Genomic DNA, 23,133 nt, shown 5'->3' with positions numbered 1-23,133 from the left:
GAGTACATCAAGGATCGTGACTTTCCGCTGTCGACTAACTGGCGCTGCGCACTGTTTAGGCGCCACAACTGTCGCGCACGTGCTATCACAAAGATCCGAAATGGTAAAACGTACGTACGGCTCACCAACCAAGGGCACAATCATTCGCATAAAGCCTATAATTGCAAAGCGTCAAAGGTCGCCATGTTCGACTATGGAGTGTTAGACTAGGTAATAGTTCAATTGCGCATGTAATAAATTTATTTATCCCCCCGTGAGTGTGAAGTTTATGTTAAGCAAACAATAAAATGTTACTCATTAGCGTAGTCCAAGCGTGTGGGAATTACGGTACATGTTTATAGCATTAGCACAGCGATTTGTGCCATTAAAACATATACCCATTTCAATGCGATCGATTGGGATATACGGTGATGTTTAGGTGTCTAGACACAAAGGTATTATAGTTGTTTTATTTACATGTGCATTTAGTAGCTTTAGTAACACCTGGTTTGTTTCGCTTACCACCATTTCCCAACGTGTGTTTGTTTTCCCACCGTTTCCCTTTTTCAGATGGTTTCTACTGCGCAAAGTTCGGCACAACCAGACGGGGCCGCCCGATGCTGATGTACCGTGGGCATCGCTATGTGCGCGAGAAACAGAAGGGCCACATTTCGAACTGGCGCTGCTCGTGGCATGCGAAATATCTTTGCAAGGCACGCGCCGTTACAATGCGCCGGAATGGACATGAAATGATGCGCCTTACGCACGCAGAGCACACGCACGATGCTTTTCCGGAGAGTGCGGACAACAAACAATAAAGAGAACAAATAAATGTTAAATCAAATCAATTGCCATTTGCATTGCACTACTACAGTATATTATGCACGGGGTGATATTTATGCGAAGTGCACACATTTATATATATAAAGCCGTTGACTGGTGTCTTTTCAAAAAAAAATCTTCGCTTTAAAGTGTGTCTTGTTTTACTAATCTTTGACGCTTCGTTCTGTATGCTTTTAGGTACGTTTATACCGGCCACGTTCGGAAAAACGCGCCGTGGTCAGTTGAAGTTGCTGCACGATGGGCACGCGTACACGAGGGACCGCCAATCGGCGAAGACGTGCAACTGGAAATGTTCACTCTTCACCCGTTACCGGTGCAGGGCACGTGCCGTTACAAAGGATATCGATGGTCACATACATATGAAAGTAACCAACACGGCACACTACCACCCGAAGGAGGAGTATAAATTGAAGATAAAGAAGGATACGTTGCAGGATCCGATTGGATATCATCCGCCACTGGATGAAGTAATGCATTAACTATATGTATACACCGATGGTTTTGTGCATTCGTGTTCGTCTTCTGAGCGGGTTAGATTGGATTGCTAGAAGTAACCGTGCAGAGCGACCTCCCCCACTTAGTGTAGCTGGTAGTGGCTCACAGTCTCAAACGACTCGCGTCCTGGGTGGGCAGTCATGCTCTCGTTGCTAGGGTTGACGGCTACGTGGTAAAAGTTAAGTTCTCTAGTAAGCCCCAGTTATGGCGCAGGCATATGACCAAGTAGGGTCGTTACGCCTCAAAGAAGAATTCTTGTATAGATAGTCTGGAGCGCCGCCGTGTGTCTAGTTTGTGAGGTCGACTTTACGGAGGTGTCTCATAGCAAAGAACACTCTTTCAGCATTCAATCGGGTACTTTTCCCGACTATTGAACTACCACCAACGGAAACAAGCACAAACGGCAGAAAGGATTTATAAATTGTACTATAAAGCTCATTTTAAACACTTTTCATCAACATCAGATTGTATTTCTTTCATTTTTTTTATTTCTTATTAATTTTACTTCTTTGCATTACCGTGCCACAGCTAATTATGGCACGCAATAGTCGAAGATAGTGATCGGTGCATAATGCAATGAGAATCGATTACTATTACCGTATATTGTATTGCTTCCCAATATGTACATGTACACCGTCTGTTGTGCTCCTTACCTATGTTTCAGATGTGAAGAACATCACCTGCAGCAACAACATCCAACGTGCCTGTTTCGAGTTTACAACGCGTGGCACACAATGTCTGGTGTATGATGGCTATTTGTACAGCAAGAACAAAACGTTCGAGAATGGTACGCGCGTGAACTGGAAGTGTAGGTTCTACCATCGGCTGCATTGTAAAGCCCGTGCCCAAACACGGCTAATCGATGGGATTGAGTATGTGAAGGTGTTTAAGAACGAGCACAGCCATCCGCAGGAAGCGAAATCGATGCGCCGGCGGAAACGAAAGATTAAGCACAATCTTGCTCAAGGGCAAGACCAAATCACCTTAGTCTAGTGATTTTAGCGAAAATGGTTTGTATGGAGGGAAGAGCAAAGTTGTACTGGCGGAAATGTTTTGTTTGTGTTGCTTGAAATAAATTCATGCCCTTGATTTTATGAAGTATATCTTCACTATGTCAAATAAATCAATCACTACTCCTCCACGCCGCTGGTTAGTATTGTAATTCAACATGTTCAGCCCATAAATGGTTAGACTTACTGCAGTATCGTAAACAATATCGTTTATAGTAATTATTAACAATTTACATTTCTTCGTTTATCACCTTTTTTCAGATGATGATAGCTACTCGATGCTCACATTTAGCACCACGCAAAGAGGCCACCCGTTGCTGGTGCACTCGGGCTATACCTACATACGCAATGGCGAGTTTGCCGATACGATCAACTGGCGCTGTTCGAGACAACGGAAGCAAAAGTGTAAAGCCAAAGTAATCACAACGAAGCATAATGGGCAGGAGTACATGAAGCTTACGCACCCGACGCATACCCATCCGCCCGGATGGCCCAGGCAGCAGCGCTACAAAAACATATGCACCGAAACGATTACACCGGTTGAGCCGCACGATCATTTGGTGGAGGATGTGATCGCACTGCCGGATGATTTTCTCTCCATAATCGAGGAAGAATCGCTCAATTCACTGCATTACGTGGAAGATTCGCTATGAGTTTGTTGGGAAGGCTGTTGTTAATGCTTAGCATTTTAGAAGCCTGTCAGAGTGGCATTAGTGCAGAAATGTATTTGAATGAATTAAACGGAATACTGAAAGCCATACGCAAGTAATCAGTTTTTCTAGCAGTAGTCCGGCAACACATGCATTATTTTATGCTGTACCTTTTTAAACTAACATTCTCTTTTCTCTATTTTATACGCTTTTTCAGAACACAGCGGTTCGATCGATTCGATCGTGTTTGTAAGCTTACCGTTGAAACATAAGGTGGTGCGCAAAATATACCATAACGGGTTCTACTACTGTCGCAGCAAGTGCATCTTCGGCACAACGTACTGGGTGTGCGATAGAGCTAAGCAGGATAACTGCCGTAGCCGTATCACAACGTTCGACGATAAGCGCACGTACAAGGTTACCAATCCGGTGCACAATCATCACCATTCCTGCCAAAGGATGTTATCCGCCAGTGTAAGTGGCTCCTCTATTTGGGTGTCGCTAGTTTACTTGATAGTGTCCTTTAATGTTTTATGTTCTTTTTTTTAGGAAATTCAATACCAATCGGATATAACACCTAGCAGCGATCAATAGTGGCAGTAGGCTTTGGAAAAGATTTTTAAAAGGATTAAACATGAAGCGAAAATGGAAAATAAAAACTACTTAAAAACAAGGTTATGAAGCCTTCTTTTATATCATGCCATTATTTAGATATTAATCCACGCTAAGCCATACAAAGTTTGAAAGTGTTGCTAACGACTGAATCTGGCTGCGTGATATTGCTCATTGGCTTCAACCATGCAGCAAGGAGCTGCACGTGGCCATGGTTTAGTACAGAAACATACCAGTGATAAACAATTTGTGGTTGTGTAGTGTATTTAGTTGTATTAAGCATTTAGAGGCTTATGTTTAAGCGGAAAGTGTACACGTTAACTAATATGTTTCTTATTTTCTTATCCTTTTTCCTTCTTCCCAATCCACTTACGCGACAACCCGCTGCGTATCCCTTATCACACAGGCAAGGGCATCCGTCCAATATCGCTGTACTTCGTGGAGCGGTGGCTATTTACGGCGGGCCAGCGTGGTAAACCGAAACTGGTGGTCGAAAACAATTCGTTCTTTCGCACGAAGGGTGACAGCTTTCGGGCGTACTGGTCGTGCTCGTTTTACAAATCGAAACGATGTCGCGCCAAGTTGGTAACCCACCGTGGTAGTAACACCATTAAATACACGCACAAACCGCATTCCCATCCGGATGAGTACATTGATATGTCAAGCGTGACACAGCTGGATGCCGACATTGACGCGTTTTACTTTCGCGATATGAAGGAGGACACGCTGAAATGCTGATTGGTTCCTATGGCGATTATTTTTTGTTTTTTTTTAACAGTTTGAACAGTAGTGCAGTGTATATTTCTTTGCTTTTCATACTTCCCGCTGACAGTAGCAGTGCATTACCAGCGTGCATTAGTTCTTTTTTTTTTAACCATCAGTACGGCAAATTCGGTAACCATCAATTATAAATAAATAAAACAATTTTCGAAAACAAAATAAACTTCACATATGTTAGCGGATGTAAGCAAAGTACGAACATGTTCGTATTTTACTTGATTTTTTTTGTAAGGCACATCGATCGTATTAAATTGCCGTTTCAAACGTTTATTAATATTGTCACTAATAGAGAGCTTTAATTTCAGGACACCTACCGTAATCCCGTCCAGATGCGAAGAAGCGACAAACCATTCTCGGTGAATTTTAATGCAAAAGTGTGTGCGGACTATATCAAACTATCAAATGGTGATCTCTCAAAACTCTTGCGCACAGTTTGTGTCCCGTTACTTTTTTTGTACTAGCGAGAATACAAAAAAAAATATGTAAAATATACTAATAAAACTATAAAAAACAAACAACATTATTACATTGTGATGTGATTATTAGAACACTTTTAAAAAAAAAATCCCCATCCACCCTACCGTACACATGTACTTCCTTTTGTACTGACAATGTTTTCGTATATTTCAATTTTAGATGGCAAAAGTCTGAAAAGGCCGAACGTTAAAAAGCCAGATGTACCGCGTGTGAAATCCAATCCAACCAGTCACATTATAAAACGGGAGAAGAAACCGTTCGAAACCGATGACGACGATGATGGTGAACCGATCGACGTGGAGCACAAGTTTGCGCTCGATCTGCGGCTGGAGACAGGGAGCAAAGGTCGCCCAAAGCTTATCATGGGTGGATACGCTTTTTTCAGAAACAACAGCAGTAATAACAAAACCTATTGGCTTTGTGCCAAAAGCCGTCTGCTTAAGTGTCGTGCGCGCATCATTACGCTGGACGGCTGTTCGGGGATGATACTCAAAAACCAAATTCACAATCATCCTCCAACCGAGTTCTAATCGCTGCTGGGTGGAACCGTGACAAAACGATGAATAACATACGCGGCAAAACGGTTTGGTTTCGCCGTGAGTGGTGCAGAATATTTCTTAAATTGTTTCCATAAAAAAACGTACATTGTTTGCATTTTCCTATCAAAGTGAATTATAGTTTGGTTCGGATGCGAGCCTGATGATCGTTTCATGAACTAAAATGTGTATAGGGCAACATAATAGCAACGAAACACTTGGGAGATACTTTGAGGATTATTTTCAAACAGTACAGTCAATAACGTGACTTCATTATCAACATTTTCGTGGACTAGCTTCGTTACTAGTTAAGATCATTAACCAGTAAAGCCAGTTGGTTAATCCGTTATCCGAAAAAAGATACCCGTGCCACAGAAAAAAGATAATCCACTTCAAAAGTTTAACTCCAGAAATTGATGAACTTTAATACGGATAACTGGGATTGTAACAGTGGTCTTTGGGCAATCATATAAATTCTACGTGGAATGGTTTAAGGAAGCTTTGAATTGGAAATTAGTAAATAATTCGTGTAGGTAAAGCATTGGAAGCCAATAAATGGAATATTTCCTGCCAGAAGACAATCCCATATTATGTAAAGTGCAGCTGTAGCTATAGTGTTTACGGTATACTTTACCTTCTCTCTCTCTCTCTCCAGAAAGCAAGCAGACAATTCGTGTATATATATAAAGATTATTGTACTGACCCTTTTTTTAACCCATTAATAGTTACAGAATCTGCTGTAACTATTAGTTTCGTTACAGGGCAGCGTGGTAGTGTAAAGATTAAGTACCAGGATCACACATATATTTGCGTGAAGCAGCAAAAGCACCACAAATATTGGACTTGCTCGAAACAACGCAGTCGCAAATGTATGGCTCGCTTAATTACGGATCTGGCTGTCCAAACGCTGTACACCCGAAATACTACACACACCCATCCACCCTAGGGGTTGAAGGTATGAGAGGGAAAAGCGAGCAGAAGGTACACGTTTTTACATCAGGTGAGAATTAATGGAAACATTATTATTACTATCATAATACTTTACTACAATTTAAGGATATTAGGTCTACCATTGTTCAATATTAGTGTTATGTGTTAATCAAAGTTTAGTATTTATATTTTTGATGCAAGAAGTAGTTGAGTCCAGCAACAAATCCATTTTCTATATTATTTTTACTTTGTCTCATTATATATTTTTTAAATATGAGTCATAAATATATGGAATATAACAGTTACAGTTAAAATGAATGGATTTTTAAAATTCGCTATGAATATGATTTATTTTTATATTCCATTTAGTACAGACTGGTATAATTGTTTAGGATTAAATATTATATTAAATACATTTCCGTCTGTGCATCGAAAAAGGGCACTTTTTATCAGCGTTATATAATTAAACTAATTACGGTTTACGTTAAAAACAATTTTATAATAATTAGCAAATTAGCATCAATTTGTCTTTTTCTTGTTTCAGGTGTATCGACCATGTACATAATGGCGTAGAATTAAATGTACTAGCCGGTTTTCAACGCAAAACAGGAATATCCTTGCATGAAATGCGCGAGGTGTGAGCAGTAAAGTAATGAAACAAATAAAATGAGATAATTGTTATTACAATTGATAAGTGTGTTATTGTTGACCATCCACCACAAACAATAATTTGTACCGTATTTAACTAAAAAGGTCAACTATACTAACCATGTTACCCGTTTCTGTTTTCCACCCTTCGCTAGATATACAGTCACACGCGAACATAACACTGTATCGTCCCAGGCTTACCTTCATACAAGGACAGCGCGATAACAAGCTGCTGGTGGTTGGCGGATACACATATGCGCGAAACAATAGTTCGAAAAATCACACAATATACTGGGCCTGTCGAACGTCCTATGACCGGGTACGGTGCAATTCGCGCGTCGTAACGACACTCATGGGCGACGGCATGTATCGTATCGTGATCACCAATCCGAGGCACAACCACCCGCGCCGGGTGGCATTATCGCAGGAATATATTCTCGGAATGGCTTTGCCGCGCCCGGCGGCACTCCCGGTTAAGGAGTCAAACCCTCGCTTAAGCACGTACGTGAAATCCGAGAATAAATCCGATGTGCAGCGAGTGTTTAAAAGGAAGTGATAGTTGCATGCCGTTGCATCTATTAAAGGAGAGGAATTATGTAATTAAAATAAAACTTTTACTTTTTTAACTTGATTTATGTTTTGCAGTCGATAAAGTAGATAAGACAAACAGTGAAGACAGAATGACAGGAATTGTAACAGTTTGTGAAATATAATGATCTGTGCTGGTAAGGTGAGACAATTCGCGAGGATTAACAACTCATAAAATTCTTACTTGCTTACTAGGACAAGCGTTACTTAGAATGTGTTTATTTTTTCAGTAAGCTGGTTATGCTGCATTCGAAAGAAACAAAATTGAATACAAAACCAGAACATTCAAACCATCTCCCCAAAGTTTACCGTTGTGCTGTTTAGTCTTTTAAGTCTACTTTCCCGAAATGTACATCAATTTTACTGACACTGCTTTTTTCTGCCTCTATTTTCAGCTCGCTGGCAACGCACCAAAAAGAACGATCAGACAAAATGGCTCAAGGTAGACCTGTCTCCCGTCTTGCAGAAACAGTCCGAACCGGTAGTGCTTGTACCGTGCCGACTGGGTGGTATGAAAGTTTCGTACCATGGATATGATTTCGAGTATCACACGTCGAAGAACGGTATCAAGCACTATCGTTGTGTGCAGCACGCTCAGTACGACTGTAAGGCACGGATCATCGTTAAAGAGTCGCGCGTGTACGAAGTCGTGGCCACGCACAGCCATGACACAGGCTCATGAACACCGTACGTCGTTTAAAATAGTTTTGTATTGCAGCTCGTGCCTTATACCTTGCATCGCATGTTGAAGTATATTAATTTTTGAAAATAAAGTATATCTTCCCTCCTTATTCATCATCACCTGCAAGTAGTGCATTTGACTAAAACTGACTAGCGACGCAAATTGAATGCAATTCAAATAATATACTGGACAACCATACTAATATTCTCCTTTCTGTCTCCACCATTGTCCACATTATTTTACAGAGAAAAACGAGAACAAGAAGCGAAAGGCCGACTGTCGGCACAACCAACCAACCTTCGAGCTACCGGTTCCGGTGAAACCGGGTGTGTCGAGCATCCGCGCCTACCAACCCGTTAAAAAGATCACCGACACTGATGGTAAGCAAAGGCGTCGTGTGGCCCCAGTGACAAAACCCGCCAGCAGCACGGATGTTGGACGGTTGCGTAAACTTTCACTGAGTGAGATTCTTGCTACGCCTGGGACACCGGTCGTTTATCTAACCAATCGCTTCGGTTCTGCGAAGGTCGTGCTGGATGAGCATCACTATGTGTACCATTTTGCAGCGAACGGTGTCAGCTATTATCGGTGCGAACAGTTCAAACGCAATCAATGTCTGGCCCAAATCCTGGTTGTCAGCGGTATGACGCATGCGGTCAACATCAAACATACACACCCAGTGGATACGAGCTTGCAGGAGCAAGTATGCTCCCGATATACGCCAGCATAACGGTAGCATGCATAATACAGTAAGGCGCGTATAGTTAGAGGCGCCCCACTAGAATCAATAAGCGGATTGATAGTGTTAATCGGTTTAGCCATTCACATACTTAGCCGAGCCACGCATTGGTTATCTTCTTCACAGGTAAAGGTTTACTCCGATAAATTCTTCAGCCACACGAATGAAACAAACTGTTTTTTTGTTGTTTTTATATACATTAAATAAGCTATTTAAATTTCTTCGTATCTTAAACAAATGTTTGAGTAAGATCGAAAGAGATCTGTTGTTCATAACCATCGACTTTAGTGAAATCTTTACTTCACTTTAGCTAAGTAGAACAATAAATTTAGACAGATTATTATATTCGTTGTTATGTTTTGTTTCAAGTATTGCTTCTTATTTGTTTCATTCTCGAATTTCTGGGTAAACCTTTACCCCGATACATTAAGCTTGTATTATCTTAATCGTATCAAGACCTAACATTACGTTTTGGTTTTTTCTTCTTTCTTTTTTGTTATACTAACAGAAATTCAACGGATTTTGGCCAACACGTTTACACCACCGAAGGAAAAGATCAGTATGACGCCAGATGAGTTGAGCCGTGCTGAGGCTGTCCCGAAGAAATGTTCCCCAAAAACTAGCTCTGTTTTGACGCGTGACCCGCTTTCGAACCAGCGTTCGGACACAACTATCGGTATCAGTCGCGAACCGAGACGATGCAAACGTGCAAACGTAAACTTTTCCCATATCACAAACGGTACACCGGTGCCGATGTCGCTCGTACCGACCCGTAAAGGTGCAGCGGGCGTCCTATGCCAGGGGCATCATTTTGAGTTTCGTTACTCGCGCAAACATCACAAGGTGTTCCGTTGCGCTTGGCACAGCACCCATCAATGTCAGGCGCAAGTGCTTCTACACGATAAGCTATTCTATATCATAGATGATAAACATTCGCACAGTGAGTCTTCCAAACTGCATCCGGCTATACTGGGTAAAACTACCTTAAAGCAGAAGTGATACTTCCCGACAGGTGGCCTTTCGATTTGACGTTTTCGTTCACGTTCGTTAGTTTGTAAGCCGGAATAGGATTGGGTAGGTTGCGGAGGTAGGAGTGGAAAGGTAGGCTGGACTAAATGCATTTGATGTGAAAACACAATGCGCCACAATTTGAAACCCCATATTTACACCCAATAAAAACAAATACACAATTCCATAGGTGCGTTTTCCGGAAGATTATGTAGCGCGTTGCAATATTTGTTTTATTCGATGTTGCTGAGTTCCTTGTCGATCAGCTGTGTAACGAATCACTTTTTTGTTTTTTCTTCACTTTAATCAAGAACAACCAGTGCTAAAGTACGTCAGAAATAGGAAAGGATCGCAACAGCTTTATATCGATGGTTTTCCGTTTACGCGACACATGATGAATAAGGAGACAGTCTATTGGCGGTGCATGCAGTTTCGTGCTTACCGGTAAGTCGATATCTATTCTACTCTACGTAGGATGGCTAGTAGGATACTTACTCATTCTTGTATTGTGCTTAATTCTTTCTAGCTGCCCCGCAAGACACAGACAACGACGGTCGACCGGTATACTGGAGATGGTAGATTCGAAACACAATCATGATCCGGTACACGTCCGTCGAAAGCGTGGTACTCTCAAAGAGCTTATGAAGCATTGGAATAGGCAGCGATCAAAGTCTAACAGTGTATCAACCGATACAATAGAACAGCTGGGAGATTAAGAGTGTTGAGCTTGGATTTAATTGTTTAGCTTGCTGCAGAAGCCATTGTTTATGAGCTAATAAAAAAAGGAAAAGACATTCAACATTGGCATTGAATGTTGCATCAATTTCAAAACTCTAATTACTCATTACCACAGCCACAAGTTTTAATAGAACGTCCCGCGGGAAAAATTTTTTCCAGCTGCTAATGTTGTTGTTTTCTGCATCCCTTTACAGCATCTTACTTACATGCCTCGTTTGTAGAAACGAAACGTGGTTACACACAGCTTCGCATAGACGGATATCTGTTTACTAAAGATAAAACCCGCAAAAATACTTCCTTTTGGAACTGCACTCAGGCAAAAGTGTTCTGGTAAGTTGTCTCGATATATGGGTAATAGGTTTTTTTTTGCGTTAAATACTACTACAGTTTCGTTTACTTTCTAGCTGTACAGCACGGGCTACATCCATTTCTTCGCCGCAAGAAAAAGGAGCATTTCTCGAAAAATTAACACTTCGTGGTATCCACAATCATGCGATTGTTACGGGACGACGCAAGCCGGGTGCTCGAGCGAAGCTAATTAGAAATCTAAAAAAACAACACGCCAAACGATAAATTGAAACGACACGAACGAAGTTTCAAGCTGGAAATCTTTTCAACCTGTTTAAAACGTTTGAAACAGTGTTTTACACTTTTTTATTAGTTGTTCAGCTGCACATACAATCAAGCTCTCAGCGCGGAAGAACAGTCATAGTTTGTGGACCGAACCGAAGTGATAATAGCAACATGAAACACTATGCTAAACAAGATCTATTCTATAAAAACCCGTAAAAAACGATTTTTTTATGAAGAGTAATGAAAGATTCGCAAAGGGGTCTGATGTGTTTTTGAAAGTAATAAAGTAAAACAATTAAGCTACAATTTGTAATTAAGATAAATGCAACCAATCACACAAAGGATCACATCTTCCTGTTAACTTTGTGACATATTTAGCACTAAATCTTGACTTTTGCCTTGTAACGTAACACACTTCCAGAAACACCAAAACGCCCGATGTTTATTTTCAATCAAAATGGCCCGGTACAGGTGCTGATCGATGGGCAACTCTTCAATAAGCTAACACAATTAGACGACAAAATCATATGGGCCTGTATCAAACGGGATCGACACGGGTACGTAAATCAGGAAATGGTTAATCGTACAGTACTTATTTTACATTCCATTCTATCCGATTGTATTTTTTACTTTCAGTTGCAAAGCATTTGTTACAACTTCCAGTAAGAGGGACCGCAAGCTGTTGGATTGCAACATGGCACATAACCACAAAGCTGACCCAATTGTGTCAACGGCACCCGGATCGAAGGATGTGTTAGATCGAATGAAACAGTTTCGCGAGAACTTACGACATAAGTGGCAAACGAAACGGAAAGCTAAGGACAATACGTTATAAATGAGAAGCTTTATCATACGATCACTACAAAGGTGATGAATAGCGTACGTTTAGAATGGAAGGATATTGTACAAGTGTCCTTACTACTCTAATAAATACGTCAGTTTACTTTTCATTTGCATGTATCGTTAATTTAAACTTGCTTCCTCATATGGTATTTATTAACCGTTTTGTTTTTATTTTTCGTGTTCAAAGTCTCAAGCAACACAGGACAATTCGTACAATCATTCAACTTCAACTATTTTCATTTAAGTTACTCGCAAAATATTTTTTTTTATTTCAACTAAAATGTAATCGTGTTCGTTTTTGTTACAGTATCATACACGTTGAGCACCAAAGGACATGTGCAACTTATCGTGAAAGGATACAGCTTTGTACGGGAGAAAGTACGGAAGAACACATGCAGCTGGCGATGCACACAGTCGCAAGTTTTCCGGTAAGTTTAATGTAGTGTGTATAATGTGGGTTAGTTATTTACTGTAGCAACCTTATGGGGCCCCCTACATTTAAGGCTAGCATCTGTATGCGTTAAAATAACCTTTACATTTTATTACTTTTTTCCATTGACAGCTGCAAAGCACGAATTGTTGAACGACCAGCGTACAAATTGAACAACGAGCAACGCTTTCAATTTAATGCTGAACAGCATAATCATGATATCGTTAGGGAGCGCCGACCGCGTGGAACATTACGCCCTCAGAAGAAGAATGTACACTCTTAATAAAACATCGATGACATAATTTCGATTTCTAATGAATGAGTTTTTAGTAATAATTAATGCTTTTTGCTGTACAGAGCTGAACACAACTTCTTCGAGCATGAGCAACATGGAATAATACTGTTATTTTCTTGATCCCATCCAACCAGGCAAACCGAAGGTGGAATATATTGTCACCTCCCGGGGTGGGTTGCAGCTGAGCATCGATAACTACCGGTTCGCTCGTGATCGTATACAACAGAATGTGGTTACGTACCGCTGCGTTCACTACAGACCGCTCGGGTAGGGTGGCGATATTCGTTTAACGTACATACCAGCCTAATTCCATCCCTTTTATTATTCCCACAGCTGTACTGCGCGCGCTAAAACGTACGGCACAGAGCGAAAGCTGGAAATTGTAGCCCGTAAACACAATCATCCGGTGTGTATGCTTCGGCGACGGAATGGAGTGTTGCGAAACTTGCTGAATGAGCGTAAACAAAATAGGAAACAGGTAGGAACACTATATGCTCAATTGCAAATGTTGCTGTGGCCACACTGACAACAAGACTAATGATGATCGTTTTTCTTTTTAGAAAATTATCACAAAATCCCCAATCAATCGATAGTTTAATCGATTGTTTTAACTTTGTTCCTCGCAACACAATCCGAAGCAACAACACAATAATGATGAAAGTAAGCAAAACAAACATGTGATTAAGCGATATGTACATGACGGTATCCGAACGGCGGCTTAATGGTACGAAGCAATAAAAATGGTCCTCGCAAATGTGTTGGTGCTGCATGCGTACACAATAATTATAATCACATAGACGATCTGTTCAAAAAAGAGTTTTTGTAGTTTAAGAAGCTCGAATTCTTACCCTACCTTTATACTAATCAAATACTGTTGTTCTTAAAATTTTAGATGCTCCACAACGAACATTCACAGGGAGCGAGACCAAAGCAACGGACATCCGTAGGGCGGGTGGCACGCGGCGTGGCAAACGAGATTTAGAAAAGGCGAACGATCCCTACGGGTACAATCAGCGGGGAAACTTGGTGTACCACAACTTTAGCTTTTCGAAGGCAAGCATCAACGGGTTGGCAAACATCATCTACTGGCGGTGCACCGAGTATCGGAAGCATAAGTGTTGTGCCACGCTGAAAACGAAGGGCAAAGATCTGTACATCATTGACACGACACATAACCACGAGCCGAAAAATTACGGCCGCATCATGCCCGCTGCATTGCCAATTTTCAATGTAAGGAAAAATGGGATGTCCAGAAATATGCTGGTGGGTGTGTGGTTGCAATGTTTAATTTAATATTTTTTCTCTTCTTTTTTCTTTGCAGTTACTTCCCGATAGTTGTGAACAGAGCAAGGGAAACGATAAACATATCAATAAATAAAACAGCAACTTCGTTAACGCTCGATAATGTTTGTTTGATTCCGATGCTTTACTATTGCCAACTGTAATGGTGTGCAGTCATTGTTATGATCACAATTTATATGATATTTTGGATGTAGCTATCATGTTTGATTTTTTGTTTGTTTTCAATATCTTCCTCATTCTCTCTATGCATCATTAGGCCGCTTAGGTTTGGAAGTGGATTTATCGAATGAATTGACACGAAAATTACCGGACGTCACACTGTTCAAAACAAACCGATCGGTGGTGGCGAAAAGGAAAGTCATTATCACAGCTGGCGCCGGCACGTCTGCATCGTCGTCCTTGCTAGCGCATCATGGAACTCCGACCGTGCTTACCGACAACAAGTCATCGCCCACACTGATGAAAGCTAAAAAAGCAATAAACAGCACCGCCATCGAGGTCGTAAAGCCGAATGTGAACACGGTGAAAACGCTGCATAACACACCCCCCAACCAGGACGATATTGTGAAGCAGCTGTCCAACGGGCACACGCTGGTTAAGCTGGTGAAGACGCGCGTACGCGGATTCTGTGTAAGCTGCATTAGGAAGATCCAGGACCCGGAGTACAAAAAGAAGCTGCAGAAGATCATCACGTACTGTTCCGCTTGTCCCGCTGGGCAGTGGACGTGTGTGAATTGCTTTGACGAAAGTCATGGTTTGAAGAAGTAACTGTTGGCGAGTAGCGACTACCAGCTGGTAGTAACAACTACCAGCCATTATTTAACGAGTAAGGGAAATGTAGTAAATGCTTTTGATTTTTCATCGCGGTTAAATCATGGAATGTAGAATAGTTAAAAATGATTTCTTATACTCCCCCCCCTAGTTAACACAAGTTAGCTCGGTAACCTAATTTCGGAGCCAAATTCAGAACGCTTCATCGAAGTTTGGCGGCAGAACACCTTTGTAATATTGATTTTCACGATTAAATACACCATGAAAGTTGTTTTTTTTTACTTAAATGAATTAATCCCTTGTGTGCCATTGTAACTGATGGGTTTGGCAATCATCATCATGTGGTAGCATTAGCAAAATATGTCAATTAAATTGCTTCGTGAGAACATATTGTAAAGCACATGTTTAATACAAAAAATTGATTAACTAATCTACGTTTTAATTACAGGAAAATAATGATCATCATTTTCTCACCCACTGTTGATCGCTCAGCTGCAAACGACCGGATTCGTTGCGAAAACTGCATCCGTTGCCCTTTACAATCGTCACGAAATTGGAAACTGCGAGTGCACCAATAGTACACAAATGCACACGATTCGAAACGGCATGGCGGCGGCCGTGTGTCCCTTCTACGATCGAAGCTTGAGTTAATCAAAATAAATTATCTTACCATGTGTGTTTGTGTTCCTATATTTCTTTATGAATTGGTTAGATATTGTTATGTGTTTTTTTTATACATTTGGTAAATTCCTTACTAATGCTTTGCACTGTGTTTTTCCTTTCTTCTCCCACAAATGTAGCTGGTCAAACTTCACAAAAACGACAGCCAAGTGTCGGTTGTCGCGATAGTTCGATAACACGAAACCGTACGAACGACTTGAAACGATCGAAATCATTCGAAACCACACAAGATCCCACTGAATCGACCGTTCGAGATGTAACACCGGTGGCGGGATTCAAATTTCCGCTGCAGGATCGTTTGGATGTGGAGCGGCTAGAACTCGCCATCCAGAACAGCAAAGACGTTAGGAAGAAATATGTAAGCATTGCGGTTCGCACAGAATACCGTTTCCTAGTGCTTTAGTGTGTGTATTTGTGTATTTTTGCAGTGTAACATGTTTGATCTTCGTTTGCTTTGCAGGTTAAATTTCTCATTCAACGTAAGCCAAAAAATATGGTGATAGAAAAGTTTATCACAACCATATTTTCCGACGATGCCCTCGTTTCGTACAACTTGAACGGTTCCAATACACCCGGTCGACCGAAAAGGCCCATGAGATCGTATTCCGTATTTTACGACTGTTTCATTGGTAAGTGCACACGATCTTGTGAAAGTAGATTATTTTAACAAAAGAAACTAGTTCCCAACACTTATTTCATTTTGTTTTCTTTTCGTTTTCGGTTCCATCAACAACAACGATACTGCTTGTGAAACTGGCCGGTACCTTTATGCTGGTTATGTAGAAGCCTTCGAAACCTCCGGTCTTAATGAGCACACACTGCAAACACAGTTGACATCGGCCATTAAGCACAGCCGCAACCGGATGAGACAGCGCACCTTCCGGGCACGGAAGCATATGGAAAAACAATTGATGCCGGCTTTTAAACTGGAATGAACACTCGTTGAATGGCCGAGAACGATGGAATCGGGGGATAGAAGTTGGTTTGGACGGAAGCGTAATCATGAACAAAATAACGCTAGCCGGGTAGACTCTTTTGGGGCGGCAAGTTAACATTGGTACAATGATGTATAATAATGCTTCGTGATATTTACAATAACACACATGTAGTTTATGCTGTCGCGAAATCACATCCACATGTGTAACATGTACCGAAGTCACAGATAAATTGAACATTTGCGTTTGAATACTACACTACTAGTGTAGGTGATTGCTCCTTGAACTGAATGAATAAATCCCGAATCTCTATTTGGTAGATTCATTCCTGATTCTTTAAACTCATGATCTTTGAGGAGTAATGAATCTTAAAGGAGTCATGAATCGTTGAGAAGCCAAGAATATTCTTACAAAAGATTCGTTAGACACCAGACCGATAACGCTTCGTTTAAACTAATTTTATGATGCCACCGATGCTTGCTCTCGTACAAGAGAAGTGTGTAATGGTGTTTGCTTTTTTTAAAGGAAGTGTGTCCCCTTATTCTTTTTACACTAGAAAAACAGCTTGTTACAGCCGGACTCAGATTGACGGAACAAACAATAAAACACATTTACATAAGAAAAGATTAATGATCGTTTTCTCGTTTTTTTCAGTCTTATTGAAACAGGTTCACACAATTATTTCTAATTGTAAATAGATTTAGGGTTTTCGTTATATGATTTCAATGTAAATTATAAAAAAAAAACTATGGTTACAGCATGCCAGCGGTAGATGGATACCTCTTATCGATCCACCAGCAGTAAGCATTTTGAAAAATGGTTTTTGTCTTAATTAATGTTTATATATATACAAAACTATATCTAACATACAACTCTGCTCTATCGTTACAGGATTACTTCTAGAGATGAAAAGGTTAAAAAAACGGCTAGCAGAATTGCAGGTGGAGTGTAAATCATCGCAAAGCTTTGCCAGCGCCGAAATTCGCACCATTACTCGAAAGCTGAGAACCATCGACGACAAATACTATAGACAGCAGTGTAGCAATCCAGGCAAACCGCTTACGATCAGTGGCTTCCCAATGCCGCTACAATGCGAGGAAGATATCGAACGGTTGGAGCTGATGGTAAATCGAAATCCTAACATCAGAATGCAGTATGTAAGTAGCAATTCGCCTCCTTACCAACGACCATTGGATATTCAATTGAACGAGGTATATTAAATCTGTATCTTCGTAGGTAGAATTCCTCCGGTGCATGAAAGCGTTCAGCATCGATATCAGCGAATGTTTCGGAAAATTTTTCACCAGTGAAGCGATAAACGGTTTCAGTTGGAAGATTACCCGGTCAAACAAAAAGGAACGCAAAGCGTTGGAGCATTATCAGATATTTACCAGCTGTATGCTCGGTATGTTTACAGCATTTTGTATACGATAGCAATAACACGTGTAACATGCATTCAATCTTTCTGCTGTTTTTTTTTTTTTTTTTGCAGAAGCCTGGCAGGAACATGGTTACGACGAATTCAAACTAAGCAGTGAGCTGCAACGCATAATAACGATATTGAACAAACGCTATAACGTCGCCCAACGTGATCGTTAACAGTATCGCGAAGAGAAGTGCCATGAGCGAGCAAGAGAAAAAGCAACAGACTAAATAATTTATGGTTTATGCGTATTTCAATTTCTATTCTTTTGATAATTCCTTCGACGTGCTCAGATAAGCAGTGAATAAAAATGATAGTCTAACGATTACATTTAAGTGTAGAGGAAGTCACAGTGTATGTGTGTGTTTATGTTTTTTCGCTATGTAAATTATTTAAATATGAGCGAAAAATTTAATCTCTATCGGCAGTACGTGAATTATGTGCTGATATTGGCCATTTATTTTTGCGTATATACGTTTATCTCAAACGGTCACAAAGCCTCAATCACTATACATGTTTATTATACTTCTCACATAAAAACGGTACACAACGCAGGAATCGTCGGATTTTGCTTCCCCTTGTCATGCCAGGAGGATGTCGAACGGCTCGAGATCTCCGTCCGCACGAACCCAATCGTGCGAACGCAGTATGTGAGTATTATGTTTTAACTGCAAAACGAAACAATATGTAGAATATGTCTTATATTTTATTTATTTTTCCATTTCAAAACAGATACGTTATTTGGCATCTAAAAAGTCACCCACGGTGCGGGTTTCGCAGTGTTTTAAACTTTTCTTCAGCCATTGGTCGGTGTACAATTTTAGCTTGCAGAGCGCTGATAATCAAGCCGACAGTTGTAAGAAACAGTGCATGAAGGAGTACAAGATTTTTACCGAGTGCATGTTAGGTAAGAACGGCATTAATGGATGCGCCCCATTGCGATTGATCATATTGGAATGCAGTAAAAGTTATTTATCATCTGCATTTGCAGAAGCCTGGGAGTCACACGGCTTATGTGAGACGCACCTGATAAACGAGCTACAGATCGCGTTAACAGCGGCATACGAGAACAGCAATCAATATCATCACAAACGACGTAAACGTTCGGAGTTGATACAGATGATGCTACGGCAGAAGCAAATAAAATTAACGAAATAACAAAAAAAAAGAACCTAAAGAAGAACACAACTGAGAGTAATAACAGTGCTTTAAACAAATAACAACACCATAATCGATCTACTTTAAGGCAAACAACAAACAAACACAAACAATATTCAGTATGATACACTAACATACCATTCATTTGCTCTCCTTTTTTGTAGTTACATCAAAGTCGCGAGAGGATTGCGTTAAATTGAAGTAAAAACGTTTGTAGCTCGATCGGCTATTCAAACGCGCCACGGGTTCGTACTCGTAAACTAAGCTTATACGCATGTGACTGTGACAAGAACATGTAACTTAATGAAGATCTGTAGGCTGTTGTAGTAGTACGGTACAAAAGGGTGGTTTACGAACGCGGAGAAATTAAAATAGGTCATCTGTTATGATTTTTGCCTTTTCGAAATATACATACTCTTACGTATAAACGATATGATTTGTTCTTATTGTCCTGTTAAAGTTAAATTTTGTGATAGTTTAATTATTCCACAACTCAAAATTTTACTTACACACATTATTACTTTTTTTGCAGGCTCTTATAAAACTCTACCAAGAACGAAAATGATGATATCGTTGAAGAAGCCGAGATTGGCAAATTTGGAATCGATGCCCCGTGCGCTATATTTCCCACTGGAAACAAGTAACGATATCGAGTGTCTGGAGCAGTGTGTTAAGAATTCGGATGAGCTTAAACTACAATACGTAAGAGAGACGCTGTAGTTTGCGAGAAACGCCATAGTGTAAACATTATATTTACACCAGATTTTGGTTCTGTTATTCATTCACCAGGAAAAAATATTGCAATTCTTTCTGCAAAAGACACCGCTAAAACCTGCATTTGCGCTGTTGCACGTGTTTACGGAAGAAGCGCTCGCGGATTACAACTACAGTGGCCACTGCAACTATACGCGCGATAAGAAAAAGGCGATGCGTAACTACGTCATATTCACCAACTGCATCGAATGTAAATATGATTTATTACATTACATTTATTGAAGATGATGTGTCAATTGGAAGGGAGTTTTTGTTTTTGGCTTATACTCTCACTTTTCAATCCCTATAGCTGCCTGGGCCAAAATGTTACCAGACGAGATTAGAGGCAGAGCGGTTCGGGACGTGATCGCACTGATAGGAAATCGGAAACGAATGCGGAGATTAAAGGAAAAGAAATTGAAAAATAGAAAGTTGATTGAATGATGTGAAAATAATTCCTCTGCATTATTTTGGGGTTGGATGGAGTAAATGTAAGTGAAGGTTGTTCATACTCATAAGCGAATAATCCACTTAATAATTAATTTTCTTTCTTTCATATTTCTACAGAGCGGTCCAGCATCCGTGTACAGATGGAAGAATAAAAATTTGTAGCTGTTCTTATGCAACTTTACTACTAATTTTACTTTATAGATCGATATTCGTTCTGCAATCAACTAAATTTAATTAAATAACTGAACGACTAGATCGACAAACTGTTGCTTCACCCGATCTATACAAAGTTTTTTTTTCTCTTATCACTAAATTATATACATTAAAAACAATCACAAGTGAGAATACATTGTATTGTTGTAACAGTATCATTCGTTACAAATTTGTTTTGTTTTGTTTTATTTTTACCTATCACGATCCACCGAAGAAGAAAAGAAAGTGTGCTGCAATTGTATTCTAATGCAAACAATGTGATGTACCTGTATCCTTTTCTCCTATTTCGCAGATGTAGTAAAACCGCTGGCAATTAAAGACAGCAACAGTGGTGACACAATGATTCTATCGGTTAGCGTTGAAGCTGACAAGAAGGATGACTATACGATCACGTTTCCTATCGACAGCGAGGAAAACGTTGAAATGCTGGAGGAATGTGTTAAAATAAGCACCACTGTGCGACAGCGATATGTGAGTTATTTAGCAGTGACTAATTTTGTTGTTAGTATACTCCTAAAGTTACGGTTCTTTACAAACGCTACCTTTATCCAATGTACCACAGGTGGGTCATCTTGGTTCCGTGATGAAGGAAGGCCAACCAATCGGCGCAGTTTTTGGGAAAATATTTACCGACACCGCCATGTATAGTTACAATTATTCCGGCATCTGTAACAGAGGACCAAGGCGTAAGGCAATGCTCGGCTATGCCATCTTTACCGAATGCATGCTTGGTGAGCAGCGTGACGTTGAGTGGAGCGTTTTTGTTTCCCAAACCTCGAACTGACCAATGTTTGTTTTCCTTTTTACAGAAGCATGGAAGGATCACGGGGTCGATGAGACCATTCTGCGCGATAGCTTAACATTGATCATCAAACAAATCAATGGACGCAAAAGGAACCGAAAGTACTTCCTGAAGCGTCGTGCCAATCGTGATATATTACAAATGGAAGACGCCGATTCGGAGTTGTCTATACTTAGTTAGGACACTTTATTATTGCTGAAACTACCTGTACAGTGTGCATTTTTTTAAACAAAACTTGTTATACTAAATAAAAACGTATAGATATAACTAACCTTAATTCAATACTATAGTGATATTAAAAGTATCGTAAATATAATTCTATAATAATATAATATAATTCTTCAAGTAAAAATAATTGTACTGGGCTAGAATTGTATTTTTTAGGATTTTAAATATGAACGCTGCGCAACCAGTTTTTCTGTCAGCGCGTACTGTAGTCAGGCGGCAAAATCCTTCATTCAATGATGGTGAGTGTGAAATAGGAATAGGGAAAATTTGTAATTACTAAGCATGAATCTCATTGTAACATTTTGAAACTTTGCTCCGCTTTTCTAACCAAACGCTGCTGCCCAATCTCTTTACAGAACTCTACACACCAAGAATGTGTGGCATTACTCTGCATCCCGCGGGCGATACATCGGATAGATTGGATAATTATCGCCAAAACGGCAACACAACAAAGGTGCATGGATATTGGGAGTTTGCAACGTAACAATAAATAATAATATAATTTACACTATAGAGCTATAGTCGTACACAGCGTAGTGGTTGTGGTGCATTGTGTAATACAATATTTTAAGAATTCCGAATTAATTTTACACTTGTACGTTTGTGCATTAAAACCAAATCGCAATGCGAATAGCGTAGTAACGTACCTTTCTTTCCCTTTTTGTTACAGTGCCACTGTTTAACTTAATGGAACCGGCCATTAAAATCGAGGAAGACAGTACGGATTTTGGAGAGTTTGCGTTCCTATCGGAACAGCACTTAATGGAGGATATTACGGATAGTATTAAGAAAAGTAGCGCATCAAAAAAGAATAGCGCTTCACGCAAGCGGAAGTTGGACATTGCCGAGCTTTTCCAACTTTCATCCGGTAGTGCCACCGCCAACCAGCGCAATCTCTTAGAGAAACCGTTCCCAATCATAACGATCAATGAGCTGAACGAGTTCGATACGTTGTTGCTGGACAATCCATCCTTTACGGAAAAATGTGTAAGATTAACGGATGAACAAACGTCCGCCCGTAGGTATACGCAAACAACGTTCGATAAAACCGCTCGTTTCTTTTCATTGTTTGTTTTTAGGCACAAATGCTACACTCGGTAATTAGAGATGAAGGCAATTCACTGGACAATGCAACGTGCCATATGCGGTTGCTACTGGAACATGCGATCGATTATACGGTGATACTGCGCTACAGCTGGTACGGGTTTATGCCGCGATCACCCGCAGCCCGAAGCAGCGGCGAACAGCACCCGTTTCGAAATCTGTTGGGTGTGATCAGCTTGCTGCACCGGGCACGACAGTTACGGTTTGCGACCTGCAGCAGGGAAGAAATTAACGAGGGTATTGAGAAGTTTCTCAAGCGAAAATTACGGTGCCATGCGCTGTTTGTGAAAAAGCAACAGCTAGCGAAACAGCAAGGCTAATGAATGAGTGTGGAGATCGAACAGAGGTTTGCGAAACCTGTCTTTGGTGCCAAAATAGACGCGTTACAGTGAACCAGAACTAGTTTAGAAACTGTGACCCAACCATCAAGAATCTCACGAAAAGTTTCATTCTTTTC

General features: G+C 40.4%; 3 protein-coding genes across 3 annotated transcripts; all 3 read left to right on the top strand.

Annotated features, from left to right (window-relative positions):
* The first annotated feature begins 19,687 nt into the window (after nucleotides 1-19,687).
* LOC128717098 (uncharacterized) lies at nucleotides 19,688-20,323 on the top strand. The gene is made up of 3 exons (XM_053811411.1): nucleotides 19,688-19,828; nucleotides 19,916-20,090; nucleotides 20,190-20,323. The coding sequence occupies exons 1-3, from the start codon at nucleotides 19,688-19,690 to the stop codon at nucleotides 20,321-20,323; spliced, it is 450 nt and encodes a 149-aa protein (XP_053667386.1).
* Nucleotides 20,324-20,881: 558 nt separating this feature from the next.
* On the top strand, nucleotides 20,882-21,524 carry LOC128717082 (uncharacterized). The gene is made up of 3 exons (XM_053811410.1): nucleotides 20,882-21,013; nucleotides 21,105-21,273; nucleotides 21,352-21,524. The coding sequence occupies exons 1-3, from the start codon at nucleotides 20,882-20,884 to the stop codon at nucleotides 21,522-21,524; spliced, it is 474 nt and encodes a 157-aa protein (XP_053667385.1).
* Nucleotides 21,525-22,250: 726 nt separating this feature from the next.
* LOC128709249 (uncharacterized) lies at nucleotides 22,251-22,996 on the top strand. Its single transcript, XM_053804237.1, has 2 exons — nucleotides 22,251-22,559; nucleotides 22,652-22,996. Exons 1-2 carry the CDS (start codon nucleotides 22,260-22,262, stop codon nucleotides 22,994-22,996), a joined length of 645 nt encoding a protein of 214 aa, XP_053660212.1. The 5' UTR covers nucleotides 22,251-22,259.
* The last annotated feature ends 137 nt before the right edge of the window (nucleotides 22,997-23,133 follow it).

This window comes from Anopheles marshallii, chromosome 2, assembly GCF_943734725.1.
Source record: "Anopheles marshallii chromosome 2, idAnoMarsDA_429_01, whole genome shotgun sequence".
In the NCBI taxonomy this organism is placed as follows: domain Eukaryota; kingdom Metazoa; phylum Arthropoda; class Insecta; order Diptera; family Culicidae; genus Anopheles; species Anopheles marshallii.
Note: the sequence above shows the minus strand (reverse complement) of the source record. Positions and strands in the feature narration are given on the sequence as shown.